This window comes from Trematomus bernacchii, unplaced genomic scaffold (assembly GCF_902827165.1).
Source record: "Trematomus bernacchii unplaced genomic scaffold, fTreBer1.1, whole genome shotgun sequence".
Classification (NCBI taxonomy): Eukaryota; Metazoa; Chordata; class Actinopteri; order Perciformes; family Nototheniidae; genus Trematomus; species Trematomus bernacchii.
The window spans coordinates 32,259-47,741 of NW_022988032.1; the positions used below are offsets into that span (position 1 = coordinate 32,259).

Consider the following 15,483-nt stretch of genomic DNA (forward strand, 5'->3'; position numbering starts at 1 on the left):
TTAGTATAGATGCTAAGAAGAGGATTAGTGACAGGGTTAGTGGTGGTCTAATGGATAGTGAGGTGGGCTGAAGCTGAAGATTGGAAGGTTGTGAGTTCAAATCCCGCCAGGAACACCACCACTAGTGTGCCCTTGAGTAAGGCACTTAGCCTTCAGTTACTCCAGGGAGAATGTCCCTGTAATTGTAAGTCGCTTTGGATAAAAGCGTCAGTTAAATGAAATGAAATGTAATGTAATTAGGGCAACATGAAAAATACATTTTAGAGATGTGACAAAAAGTCAGGATTCTGAAAAAAAGTTTAGATGAAATAAACCTTTTTTTCAGAATCTTTACTTTTATTCAGAATTCTGACTTTTTCAAAATTGTTGACATTTTATTTTTTTCCAAATTGTGACTTTTTCTCAGTCTGGACTTTTTGCAGAATTCTGACTCTTCAGGCTGTCGGACTCAACCTCAGTGTCTATTTTTTATTGTCTGTTTTCTCAGAATTGTGATTTTTTCCCCTCTAAATTCTGAGATAAAAGTCAGAACTCATGATTTTTTTCCCCCTCTTTGTCACATCTCCAATTATACGATCTTTGTGTTTCTCCTTCTCCCTGCGAGTGAGCCCTCTCGCTAACAGACGATCCTCTCCTCTGCTAACCCTCTCAACAGCCGGTGTCTCCATGGATGAATTATAGGATATTTTAGGGGTGTTTTCTGCTTCTCTCCGCCGCAGATTCTCGCCGAACACTCGGATGTTTCTCCCCGTGTTTCCTTCCTGATGAGCGGCCCGGAGGCTGTGATCCCAGCGGCTCCCGGAGGATGGAGGGGCTGAGCGGGGCCCGGCTCCTCGGCCCGGTGCTCCTCCTCTCCTCTCTGGCGGCTCTGGTGAGCTGCCACCCCGGGACCTGCAGGCACCAAGCCCCGCCGCCCGAGGAGGTGAGACCCGGTGTAGCTGCCATGCTAACATAAGTAGCTGCAACACAATTGAAGCTTACGGGAGGAGCTAACTAGCACGCTAGCTGCACTAGTGGCTAACGGATTTGTTTATATTGTGTGACAAGAAAGCTACTTTAATGTGTCCCTGCTGTTTGACAACCACTCGAGCCTAACCTTATAATGATTATGATTAAATTACTTACATTTTATACCATTTATTCATTTGTTTTTGTGTTATAAATTCAGTTATCTACCGGTTAAATTAGATGTTCTGTACAGATAGCTACCATGCTACATAAGTAGCTGCAACACTATGGAAGCGGAAGGGATAAGCTAACTAGCATGCTAGCTGCAGTAGTAGCTAACGGATTTGTTTATATTGTGTGACAAGAAAACTACTTTAATGTGTCCCTGCTGTCTGACAACCACTCGAGCCTAACCTTATAATGATTATGATTAAATCACTTCCATTTTATGCAATTTATTTGTTTGTTCGAGTGTTATAATTTCCGTTATCTACCGGTTAAATTAGATTTTCTGTACAGTTAGCTACCATGCTAACATAAGTAGCTGCAACACAATGGAAGCGGAGGCGATAAGCTAACTAGCATGCTAGCTGTAGTAGTGGCTAACTATGGGATTTGTTTATATTACATAGCATTTAGCTGACGCATTTATCCAAAATGAGGTTCAATAAGTGCAATAAACCATAAAGATTCAAACTAAGAAGAACAAGAACAGTGTAGATATATTCTCTACAAACAAGATCCTTATTAGTGTTTAACTAATAGTGTAAATATTGTGTGACAAGAAAATGACTTAATAATAAATTGTATTGAGACGCTTTATCGAAACAGTGAAAACATCACTTTATTCTGTCCCTGTTGTTTGACAGCCACAAGAAACAGACCTGATATGTATTAGGGTTAAATTAAACATTTTACATATTTATTTTTGTGTTATAAATGCAGTTATCTATCGGTTAAATTATATTTCCTGTACAGTTAGCTCCCATGCTAACAGGCTAAGCCCACTCTCTCCTGTTTCTCATTTTTACATTTGAACAGAACTTGAATCTTAAATGTAAAATAAGTAGCTTAAAAGTCCATATAAATGCCATGTTGTTTAGCTGCTGTACTTTCCTATTTATTCTGAGTTTAATGACGACACCAACATTATTTGTGGGGAACATTTAAACTGTAACACCAGGAGTGAATCTATAGAAATACTCTGATTGAGTTCTATGGCTTCACCATTTATTCTGTCCTCTTTAAGCCTGGTTACCATAGCAACCCCATAGCAACAAGAACATTAATACTTCCTAAAAATAAAATAGAATTTGACTTTTTTCAATATTTGTATAACATTTGTTGTATTATATTTAATCCCATGTATGTTTATATGAATGTGTATTGTATCTCTTAACACCAGGTGGTCCATCAGGTTCACCTGAAGCCTGAGCGGCTGACGAAGAGGAGCTCACCTGAAGACCTCCAGCTGCAGATTGAGATCATCTACGACCACAGCGTGGACCAGTGAGTCCTGCAGCAACACACACTCTGCAGTCTTTACATTTCATTCATCAGGTTTCCTTTGAATATTTGTATTATATTTAGGGCTGTCAAGTTAACGCGTTAATAACGTGTTAACGCACAAAAACATTAACGCCACTAATTATTTTAACGCGATTAACGCATGTGCATTTTTTGTCCTCGGCTGCCCTGTAGATTCAGAGCGCATCAAGTTTAAAATACCATCTATCCAATCCAAGCACACTGCTGATGCAGACAGCCCCGCTCCTGCCGCCCGCTTGTGGCAGACCACACTTGAAAGTGTGCGGGGGAGACGCCTGGACACGTCTACGAGCAGCAAACTTTCAACAAAGATCGCTAAATGGGTGGCTACAGCTTGCAGGCCAATTAACATTGTGGAGGACGAGGGGCTGCGTGATATAATTCGGGTCGCATCCAACGACTGCACTTATGAATTGCTTCCAGAGCCACCACTGTGTCGACAATACACAACTTGTATGAAGTCCAGAAAGCGAAAGTAGAGGAGGATTTAAGAAAGACTTCCACAGTTGCGCTCACTGGAGACTATTGGACTTCACTCAGTAATGACAGTCACCTCGGGGTCACAGCGCATTATTTTGACCCACAGTGGGAACTTCAGTCTCATGCTTTGACAGAACGAGGAGCGGCATTTCGCCGACAACTGCGCCGACACACACATAGGCCTGTCACGATAATTAGGGCCCGAGCACGAACACACACACACACACACACACACACACACACACACACACACACACACACACACAGGTTGTTGTGTTTAATATTCAGGTGAATATTTGTCATTGTTGAAATGATAATAAACAAACATTTGCATAAAGCATATTTGTCCACTCATATGTTGATAAGAGTATTAAAAACTTGAAAAATGTCCGATTAATCGCGATTAACTATGCAGGTGGTGCAACTATGGAAATATTTTAATCGAGTGACAGCCCTAATTATATTTAATTAATTTTGTATCTTATATTTATAAAATGTTTTTTATCATCACGATCTACTGTATATTCTCTACTTCTTAACGCTGCTTTAATTCTATTGGAGATGTTTAAATTCTAGTATTGTTTATTCCTACTCTTTAGTTTCTACTCGTGTGCAGTGTTTTGTTTTGTTGTTTTTTATGCTGCTGCAACGCAAACATGTCCCAATTTGGTATCAATAAAGTACCTCCAACCTAAAGGCGCATTTCCACTACTCGGCCTCGCTCGGCCTCGCTCGGTATGGCTAGGCCTCGTTAGGACTGGCTCACTTTATGGCGCATTTCCATTACAGTTTAGGAACTGGGGCAGTATCTATAGTAACGCAGTGTAGGCGGAGCCGTGACGTCATCTTCAATGAGAACCCCAGAAAAACAACACAGCCGTTAGCAGTTAGCACTCAGAGCTCACAGCTCCTCATATCTGTTCAGAAACTAGACAGAAGTTAAACAAGTACAAACCACAGACTGTCTGTGTCATGGTGAATACAGTCGCTGCTTTATTTATGTCTGTATAGGCCGTTGTTCTGAGTGTGGACGGTCGGAGCATATACTGCGTTAGCTTAGCCAATCTCCATTTAGAAAACACACATTTTAAAAGGTGTTTCGCCTGCCGTCTGTCTGCAGACTTGACAAAGCATTAATTCATGGTTTTTACTAACTGGTATCAGTATGTTGTTACTTCATCATTTTGAAACGTGTATTACAATTAAATCACGGTCAAATATGTCCATCTTGTTGTAGTTGTAGCCCCCTTGCCAGCGATGCTCTCTCTAGTTTAGCATACTCGGCCCGACTCAGCCTCGTTGTTGGCCCGGAAAGAACCTCGATTTTATGGGGCCAGAAAAACTGTGAAATAGTACCCGCTAGCCGGTACTACGCTAAGTGGAAACGCAACCAAAAACGGGCCGGGCACGGCTCGGCACGCTTAAAGCGAGCTCCGCGCTGTAGTGGAAATGCGCCATAAGGCCCCGTCCACACGGAGACGATATCAGTTGTATCCGCTAACGTTCTCTATCGTATAGACGGGTCGTCCACACGAGGCCGAAACGGAGCCGTGGCTTCGGAGCCCGAATCTGATAAACTTTGAAACCGGCTCCCAAGGTGGGTAGGTCTGAGGACGACACGCTCTGTGTGTACGCCTTATACGATGACGCCATAGCCCCGCCTCTCCCCGCCTCTCCTGCTCACCCCGCGTCATTGCTGATGCGTTTCGCCAACAACAACAACAATGGCGGATCACAGGGTTGCGTGCGTGCTCCAGACGCTACTGACCATGATACAGATTTTAGTGCAAAATCTACCGTTTGTTTATTCCTTATGCCCATGCTCGGGGGTCTTATTCGCTGCTTTTGGTGTATTTTGTGGCGGAAGTACAGCGCCACCTACAGGCCCGGCATATGTACTACAGCGTCTCCAGCGGGTCGAGCGATCTCATGTGGACGGAAGACTTTAAAAAAAAACTACTACGGTTCGCTTTCGTCTCCGTGTGGACGGGGCCTAAGTCCTTGTCAAATACTATTACATTCAGTATCCGAGCTGTCTCGACTGACAGTAAAGGATGGAGGTTTTAATAAAACCCCTCTCTCTCCCCAGGCTTCCTGCAGACCAGAGGAGGCTGGTGAAGGTGAGCCAGATATCCAGGCGTGGAAAGCCGTTTACAATCGCTTTATAAAGTATTAAAGTATTTTGGGCACTTCAGTTTCAGCAGCAGATGTTTTGTGTTTCAGGATAAGCTGTTTCCTCAGGCCATCGATTACCTGCAGAAGGTGTTCAGCGTCCGGCGCCGTGTCGGCCCGGTTCTGCTCAGCAGGTCAGTCCAGATAGTCCAACTCTGATGCATAATATCATTTTAATATAAGTATTTCTATGCTATTTTATTTCATATTTTTATTGCACAGTCTTACGTTGGCTTATTATCTCTCAGACAATGCTCCACCAATCAGTACCTGAGGAAGAGAGATGACCCTCACAGGTACTGCCAGGACGCCTGCGCTGACCTGACCCGCTGCGGCCCCGTCAGCGTGCCACAGCACCACCTGCAGGTCAGGACGCCTCACTGCACACTGCATATATATAGGGACATTTCAGGCTGCCACAGCACCACCTGCAGGTCATATATATATATATATAGTCCAGATAGTCTATATATATATATATATATATATATATATATATATATATATATATATATATATATATATATATATATATATATATATATATATAAGGACATTTCAGGCTGTTACACTCGAGCTTTAACATATAGGCTATATATTCATTGAGTTTGTGCGCCCTCTTGTGGTCAACACTTTATTTAAAGACACAATGATACACAAATAAAGACAAACACAAATAAGGGTGCGGGTCTCTGTAATACTCTGTTTATATTGTAATATACACATTTATACTTATTTGAATTAATATAAATATTTTATACAATTGTTTTTATAATACTTTTTATTGCAATTCATTTCTTGAACTTTTATATATATATATATAATGTTTGTATCTTTATTTTAGATGAATCTTCATTGGTTAATGCAGGACTTTCACTTGTTGAATGATCCTGTAGTCATTTCAACAAAGCAAAGGATCTGCAGTCAAATGAATTGCGTCTAACTTCATGCCCTCACATTATCTAAAGCACTGTTTCTCAACCTTTTCCCTACGAGTGGCTGACAGGTGTTTCGTTTGTCGATCACGTTTGAACCCGCTTGGGACCACGGCTCTGCTGGGTTTAATTTTGCAGCAACTAAATTGTCTTTTTTGTGAGTGTTTAAGTCAGGGGGGTCCGACTCAAGGCCTCACTTCATGCTGCACCACAAGAGCTCTGAAAGAATATTATACGCTTATTATACGGTTACAGGCCGATTTATAGAAGCACGTTGCCCATAAACTACATGCCCCACAATGCATCTCAAATTTGACTTTTTTCTCAGAATTTGACTTTTTTTGTTTTGATTTTGACTTTTTTTCCAGAATGTGGATTTTCTTTTTAAATCATTTTGTGACATGCGCACTGAAGAGACTTGCAATGATTTGCCCCATACTTCTGCTTTCAGACGTAGTTAATGATGAAGTTATTACCCTATCCCATAATAATCCAATGCAGAGGCAATAATGAAATATAACATCATTTTATATATATTAAATATGTGTATATTTATATAGTCTAAAAGTTACATCCGGCCCTTTGAGTGCAACCATAATGCTGATGTGACCCACCATGAGTTTGCCCCCCTGGTTGGAGTGACATTGGAGGGTTCCTCACGTCACAGTGGAGCTGAATCCCTGAACTCTCTCTGCTTCTCCTTCAGCAATGCAAGGTGTGCAGTGAGTCGGGGAAGTCGTGCGGTCCCATCGGGCCTCCGGACGGTCCCGGGGTCGAGGGGTCGGACTTCGTTCTGTACGTCAGCGGCGTCACAACGGAGCGCTGCGGGCAGGAGAACATCGTGGCCTACGCTGCATACTGCCAGCTGGAGGCAGAGCTCGACAGGTGAGGCGTCCTCCTTCATAAACGGGAGATTTAAAGAGTTGTAGTGCTTTCCTCTCCCCTAATTCCCCGTATGCGTAAACGAACCTGGAGATAAACGTGATTCTGATTCTTTGTCCCTTGTCTTCAGGCCGATAGCAGGCTACGCTAACCTGTGTCCTGCCATGATCTCCTCCCAGCCTCAGGAGTTTGAAGGCATGCTCTCCACCGTCAAACACGAGATCATCCACGCTCTGGTCAGTTCCTCCTCTTCATCTGAAAACCCTCTCTCTGATTCCAATGGGATGTGGAGATGATTTCTGAGGCTCTAAAGGTGTCTCTGAATCAAATCAAAGTATATTTATAAAGCCCAATATCACAAAGCGTGTTTGTGTCAGTGGGCGTTACAGATGGACATATACAGAGAATTACAATACATGATAAAACACAAGATAGCAGGGGAAATACAAACAGAATAGACCGTGAGAATACAATAGAAGAAAGACCATGAGATGTAGGACTCATAGGGTGATCTTAAACCAGCTACTATGGGCTTTATTCACGCTCTTAATAAAACCATTTAGCATTAAAACAGGATGCTAAAGACAAGTATTTACACTACATGTAACTTTACAAATAACCTTAAAAGCTAAAAAACAAAGACACATCTATGAATGATCTTTACAAGCCAAGGTGAGAGATGTGTATTTGCTCGGCCTTGGAGATGGTTTGAAGTGTGTCTCTGAAGTGCATGTTGTTCCTCTTCTGTCCACCAGGGCTTCTCCGCGGGGCTGTTCGCCTTCTACCACGACGACGAGGGGAAACCTCTGACTCCACGCTTCGCCAGCGGCCTGCCCGCCTTCAACGAGAGGTCTCACTATTTAATACGTCTCGTTATTTAAAGCTCACCTATTCTGCAAAATCCTCTTCTTCATGTCCCCTCTTCATCAACATGTGTCCCCTCTTCTTCATGTCTCTTCTTCATCAACATGTGTCCCCTCTTCTTCATGTCTCTTCTACATCAACATGTGTCCCCTCTTCTTCATGTCTCTTCTTCATCAACATGTGTCCCCTCTTCTTCATGTCTCTTCTACATCAACATGTGTCCCCTCTTCTTCGTGTCTCTTCTTCATCAACATGTGTCCCCTCTTCTTCGTGTCTCTTCTTCATCAACATGTGTCCCCTCTTCTTCATGTCTCTTCTTCATCAACATGTGTCCCCTCTTCTTCGTGTCTCTTCTTCATCAACATGTGTCCCCTCTTCTTCATGTCTCTTCTACATCAACATGTGTCCCCTCTTCTTCGTGTCTCTTCTTCATCAACATGTGTCCCCTCTTCTTCATGTCTCTTCTACATCAACATGTGTCCCCTCTTCTTCGTGTCTCTTCTACATCAACATGTGTCCCTTCTTCTTCATGTCTCTTCTACATCAACATGTGTCCCCTCTTCTTCGTGTCTCTTCTTCATCAACATGTGTCCCCTCTTCTTCATGTCTCTTCTACATCAACATGTGTCCCTTCTTCTTCATGTCTCTTCTACATCATCATGTGTCCCTTCTTCTTCATGTCTCTTCTTCATCAACATGTGTCCCCTCTTCTTCATGTCTCTTCTACATCAACATGTGTCCCCTCTTCTTCATGTCTCTTCTACATCAACATGTGTCCCCTCTTCTTCATGTCTCTTCTTCATCAACATGTGTCCCCTCTTCTTCATGTCTCTTCTACATCAACATGTGTCCCCTCTTCTTCGTGTCTCTTCTTCATCAACATGTGTCCCCTCTTCTTCGTGTCTCTTCTTCATCAACATGTGTCCCCTCTTCTTCATGTCTCTTCTTCATCAACATGTGTCCCCTCTTCTTCGTGTCTCTTCTTCATCAACATGTGTCCCCTCTTCTTCATGTCTCTTCTACATCAACATGTGTCCCCTCTTCTTCGTGTCTCTTCTTCATCAACATGTGTCCCCTCTTCTTCATGTCTCTTCTACATCAACATGTGTCCCCTCTTCTTCGTGTCTCTTCTACATCAACATGTGTCCCTTCTTCTTCATGTCTCTTCTACATCAACATGTGTCCCCTCTTCTTCGTGTCTCTTCTTCATCAACATGTGTCCCCTCTTCTTCATGTCTCTTCTACATCAACATGTGTCCCTTCTTCTTCATGTCTCTTCTACATCATCATGTGTCCCTTCTTCTTCATGTCTCTTCTTCATCAACATGTGTCCCCTCTTCTTCATGTCTCTTCTTCATCAACATGTGTCCCCTCTTCTTCATGTCTCTTCTACATCAACATGTGTCCCCTCTTCTTCATGTCTCTTCTACATCAACATGTGTCCCCTCTTCTTCATGTCTCTTCTTCATCAACATGTGTCCCCTCTTCTTCATGTCTCTTCTACATCAACATGTGTCCCCTCTTCTCCATGTCTCTTCTTCATCAACATGTGTCCCCTCTTCTTCATGTCTCTTCTACATCAACATGTGTCCCCTCTTCTTCATGTCTCTTCTACATCAACATGTGTCCCCTCTTCTTCATGTCTCTTCTACATCAACATGTGTCCCCTCTTCTTCATGTCTCTTCTACATCAACATGTGTCCCCTCTTCTTCATGTCTCTTCTTCATCAACATGTGTCCCCTCTTCTTCATCAACATGTGTCCCCTCTTCTTCGTGTCTCTTCTTCATCAACATGTGTCCCCTCTTCTTCGTGTCTCTTCTTCATCAACATGTGTCCCCTCTTCTTCGTGTCTCTTCTTCATCAACATGTGTCCCCTCTTCTTCGTGTCTCTTCTTCATCAACATGTGTCCCCTCTTCTTCGTGTCTCTTCTTCATCAACATGTGTCCCCTCTTCTTCATGTCTCTTCTTCATCAACATGTGTCCCCTCTTCTTCATGTCTCTAATCTGTTTGGTGTTTCAGCCAATCAGAGACAGGCTCTGTATATATATCTGAGACCTGTGATATATTGATGAAGACGAGTACAATAGGGGACCTTTCAAAATGCAGAGAGGAAGGCGTTGGATGGGAAGGAATATTATTAAAACTCAAATAGACGATGTGTTGGCTCCTTGTTGTAGTAACGTTTCCTCGTGTGTGTGCAGCCTGGGTCTGTACCAGTGGAGCGAGGCGGTGATCCGGAGGGTGGTCCGGCTGTGGGACATCAGAGGAGGAGAGACGGTCCGACACCAGGTCCACGTGCTGGTGACCCCCCGCGTCGTGGTGAGAGACCCCAACATCCCCCACCTAACATGTCCTTAGTGCCTCAGAAACTGCCTGATTGCAGTCTCTTAAATGTTCGTATTAAAGTTAATAGACTGTGGCGCAGTGGATAGTGCGTTAGTGTTGGGATCAGGGGAGCAGAGGTTCAAACCCCACTGCAGTCAGCATGTCTGTCTCGAGTTCAGGGCGTCCGAGCTGAATAAGAGCGTCAAATGACGGCTAGACGCCCCCCTGACGGGAACGCTGACTCATGTCCTTAGTGTCTCAGTTTACCAAACTACAGCGATCTCAAAGCCTGCTTGTTGTTCATATCACATTTCACACGGAGAAACATGCAGGAAGTGACTTCTTATGGCAGTATCTTCTGATTTATGGAGCGATACAAAGAGATATCCCTCTGTGGAAACATCTGGCTCTAACATGTCAACAACAAACAAGAACCTGGCTTTATCACATGATCACATTTCTCTGATGGCAATGTTTGCAAATAAACGCATATCTAATAAGAGAATGCCTCATTAGCATATTTAAACATTACTATATAGAAAACTGGAGGATTTGTCTTCGATTGCATTTTAATATTTTTGGAAAATATCTCCTTAAGCTGTGGGAAAATATAACAAGAAAGGAGAAAACAATAATGAAAACTTATCAACATATGTGTCTGCAGGAGGAGGCCCGGAGACACTTTAACTGTCCCATCCTGGAGGGCATGGAGCTGGAGAACCAGGGGGGAACCGGGACGGAGCTGAACCACTGGGAGAAGAGACTGCTGGAGGTGTGACACTCTTACATTAGCCACCTTTAGCTTAGCGGTGGTGACGTGAAGTCATGTGACCGTGCTGTAGTTCCTTTATAGCCCAACATTAGCCACCTTTAGCTTAGCGGTGGTGACGTGAAGTCATGTGACCGTGCTGTAGTTCCTTTATAGCCCAACATTAGCCACCTTTAGCTTAGCGGTGGTGACGTGAAGTCATGTGACCGTTCTGTAGTTCCTTTATAGCCCAACATTAGCCACCTTTAGCTTAGCGGTGGTGACGTGAAGTCATGTGACCGTGCTGTAGTTCCTTTATAGCCCAACATTAGCCACCTTTAGCTTAGCGGTGGTGACGTGAAGTCATGTGACCGTGCTGTAGTTCCTTTATAGCCCAACATTAGCCACCTTTAGCTTAGCGGTGGTGACGTGAAGTCATGTGACCGTGCTGTAGTTCCTTTATAGCCCAACATTAGCCACCTTTAGCTTAGTGGTGGTGACGTGAAGTCATGTGACCGTGCTGTAGTTCCTTTATAGCCCAACATTAGCCTCCTTTAGCTTAGCGGTGGTGACGTGAAGTCATGTGACCGTGCTGTAGTTCCTTTATAGCCCAACATTAGCCACCTTTAGCTTAGTGGTGGTGACGTGAAGTCATGTGACCATGCTGTAGTTCCTCTATAGCCCAACATTAGCCTCCTTTAGCTTAGCGGTGGTGACGTGAAGTCATGTGACCGTGCTGTAGTTCCTTTATAGCCCAACATTAGCCTCCTTTAGCTTAGCGGTGGTGACGTGAAGTCATGTGACCGTGCTGTAGTTCCTTTATAGCCCAACATTAGCCTCCTTTAGCTTAGCGGTGGTGACGTGAAGTCATGTGACCGTGCTGTAGTTCCTTTATAGCCCAACATTAGCCACCTTTAGCTTAGCGGTGGTGATGTGAAGTCATGTGACCGTGCTGTAGTTCCTTTATAGCCCAACATTAGCCACCTTTAGCTTAGCGGTGGTGACATGAAGTCATGTGACCGTGCTGTAGTTCCTTTATAGCCCAACATTAGCCACCTTTAGCTTAGCGGTGGTGACGTGCGGTGCATGCAGACATAGTTGCAACAGATCCATAGGGCCAAATGCAAAGATATACACACATTGGTATTCAGACACATGAGCACGCACAGATTCATCACTTTGCTAAAGAAATGAATGCACACTGTCAGACTGTAAGAGACAACTTTGACATATAGCTTGACCCTTGCTCCTGATATCCTGTGCTCCTCAGAACGAGGCGATGACGGGCTCCCACACTCAGAACCGGGTGTTCTCGCGCCTCACGCTGGCCCTCATGGAGGACAGCGGCTGGTACAGAGCCAACTACAGCCTGGCAGAGCGGCTGGACTGGGGCCGGGGGCTCGGCTGCGACTTCGTGATGAAGAGCTGCAAGTTCTGGATGGACCGGCAGAGACAGAGGTCCGTGAGATCAGAGATAAAACAGAGAAGCTAATATTTAATATTGTGTGTGTGTGTGTGTGTGTGTGTATTTCTATATAGTTTTATGTTTCTAGTTATTGTGCTTTTTTATGTTGTTTTTAATTATTTTTTAATTATGTTACTCCTATTGTGTTATTCTATATTATATGTGTTCCCTGTACAGCACTTTGGTCAACTGAGGTTGTTTTAAATGTTCTATATACATAAATAAATATAGATTGTGTGTTGCAGGCGCTCCTCAGTGACTCCATACTGTGACACAGTGAGAGCTTCTCCTCTGCAGCTCACCTGCAGACAGGACCAGCTGGCTGTGGCCGTCTGTAACCTGCAGAGATACAGTGAGGAGCTGCCACTGGAGTACCAGGTACACACACACACACACACACACACACACACACACACACACACACACACACACACACACACACAGAGACACAGACAGTCACAGACAGTCACAGAGACAGTCAGAGACAGTCACAGACACACACACACACACACGGTCACACTGACACACACACACACACATATACACTCACACATATACTCCACGACTCCACTTTGAGCGATAGAATTACTAACAAAGCACTTATAGTTATAGTTGAGTAGCACTTGAAATGTTTTGGCTCTATGAAACCTGATACTACTACCTGACTACTAATACTGATACTTATGATTCTGTTTTCTTCAAGTTTGTATCTTCCTTGTCGAATGCACTTATTGTAAGTCTCTTTGGATAAAAGCGTCAGCTAAATGCAATGTAATATAAATAAGCATTTTTCCCTGATTCTGCAGAAAGCTGTTTTTAGATATTTTGACGGTTATTCCCTGCGTACATTTTAATTTCTGGCAGTTTGAGTTAATTTCATACCTCTCTATTATACTGCTGTGTGTTGACGTGTGTGTGTGTGTGTGTGTCTCTGACTGTGTGTGTGTCAGTACTTTGACAGCATCCCAGACGTGCCCTCTGATCAGCTGGCGTTGTTCGGGGGGGCAGTGGAGATCGCAGACTTCTGTCCCTTCAGTCAGGAGTTCAGCTGGCACCTGAGTGGAGAGTATCAGAGGAACTCGTACTGCAGGGTGTCCCTCAACCAGCCCGGTAACACACACTTATAACATACACTAATAACACATGAATAACACACTAATAACACATTAATAGCACACTAATAACACAGTAATAACAGACTTATAACACATTAATAACACACTAACACATTAATAACACATTAATAACACTTTAATAACACACTAATAACACAATAACACATGAATAACACACTAATAACACACTAATAACAGACTTATAACACATTAATAACACATTAATAACACATTAATAACACACTAACACACTAATAACACACTAATAACACATTAATAACACTTTAATAACACACTAATAACACATTAATAATACATTAATAACACACTAATAACAGACTTATAACACATTAATAACACATTAATAACACACTTATAACACACTTATAACACATTAATAACACACTAATAACAGACTTATAACACATTAATAGCACACTAATAACACACTAATAACACATTAATAACACATTAATAACACACTAATAACACATTAATAACACACTAATAACACATTAATAACACAGTAATAACAGACTTATAACACATTAATAACACTTTAATAACACACTAATAACACTTTAATAACACACTAATAACACATTAATAACACACTAATAACACACTAATAACACATTAATAACACACTAATAACACATTAATAACACACTAATAACACATTAATAACACACTAACACTTTAATAACACTTTAATAACACACTAATAACACATTAATAACACACTAATAGCACATTAATAGCACACTTATAACACATGAATAACAAACTAATAACACAATAACACATGAATAACACACTAATAACACATTAATAGCACACTAATAACACAGTAATAACAGACTTATAACACATTAATAACACACTAACACATTAATAACACTTTAATAACACACTAATAACACATTAATAACACATTAATAACACACTAATAACACACTAATAACAGACTTATAACACATTAATAACACACTAATAGCACATTAATAGCACACTTATAACACATGAATAACAAACTAATAACACAATAACACATGAATAACACACTAATAACACATTAATAGCACACTAATAACACAGTAATAACAGACTTATAACACATTAATAACACTTTAATAACACACTAATAACACTTTAATAACACATTAATAACACACTAATAACACACTAATAACAGACTTATAACACATTAATAACACACTAATAACACACTAATAACAGACTTATAACACATTAATAACACACTAACACATTAATAACACTTTAATAACACACTAATAACACAATAACACACTAATAACACAGTAATAACACACTAATAACAGACTTATAACACATTAATAACACACTAACACATTAATAACACTTTAATAACACATTAATAACACTTTAATAACACACTAATAACACATTAATAACACACTAATAACACAGTAATAACAGACTTATAACACATTAATAACACACTAATAACACTAATAACAGACTTATAACACATGAATAACAGACTTATAACACATTAATAACACACTAATAGCACATTAATAGCACACTTATAACACATGAATAACAAACTAATAACACAATAACACATGAATAACACACTAATAGCACAGTAATAACAGACTTATAACACTTTAATAACACACTAATAACACATTAATAACACATTAATAACACACTAATAACAGACTTATAACACATTAACACACTAACACATTAATAACACACTAATAACACATTAATAACAGACTTATAACATATTAATAACACACTAACACATTAATAACACATTAATAGCACACTAATAACACATTAATAACACATTAATAACACATTAATAACACACTAATAACACTTTAATAACACATTAATAACACATTAATAACACATTAATAACACACTAATAACACATTAATAGCACACTAATAACACATTAATAACACATTAATAACACATTAATAACACACTAATAACAC

At 41.2% G+C, this 15,483-nt stretch overlaps 1 protein-coding gene across 1 annotated transcript; it reads left to right on the plus strand.

Moving 5' to 3' along the window:
- Positions 1-587: 587 nt before the first annotated feature.
- On the plus strand, positions 588-13,481 carry lmln (leishmanolysin-like (metallopeptidase M8 family); the record flags this gene model as incomplete). Its single annotated transcript, XM_034117453.1, is given in 13 exon segments — positions 588-922; positions 2,354-2,457; positions 5,066-5,096; positions 5,200-5,282; positions 5,397-5,514; positions 6,790-6,968; positions 7,096-7,201; positions 7,721-7,815; positions 10,035-10,152; positions 10,823-10,930; positions 12,177-12,364; positions 12,617-12,749; positions 13,322-13,481. Coding segments are annotated over 13 exon segments (1,540 nt in total), but the record flags the coding sequence as incomplete, so codon positions are not given.
- Between the last annotated feature and the right edge of the window lie 2,002 nt (positions 13,482-15,483).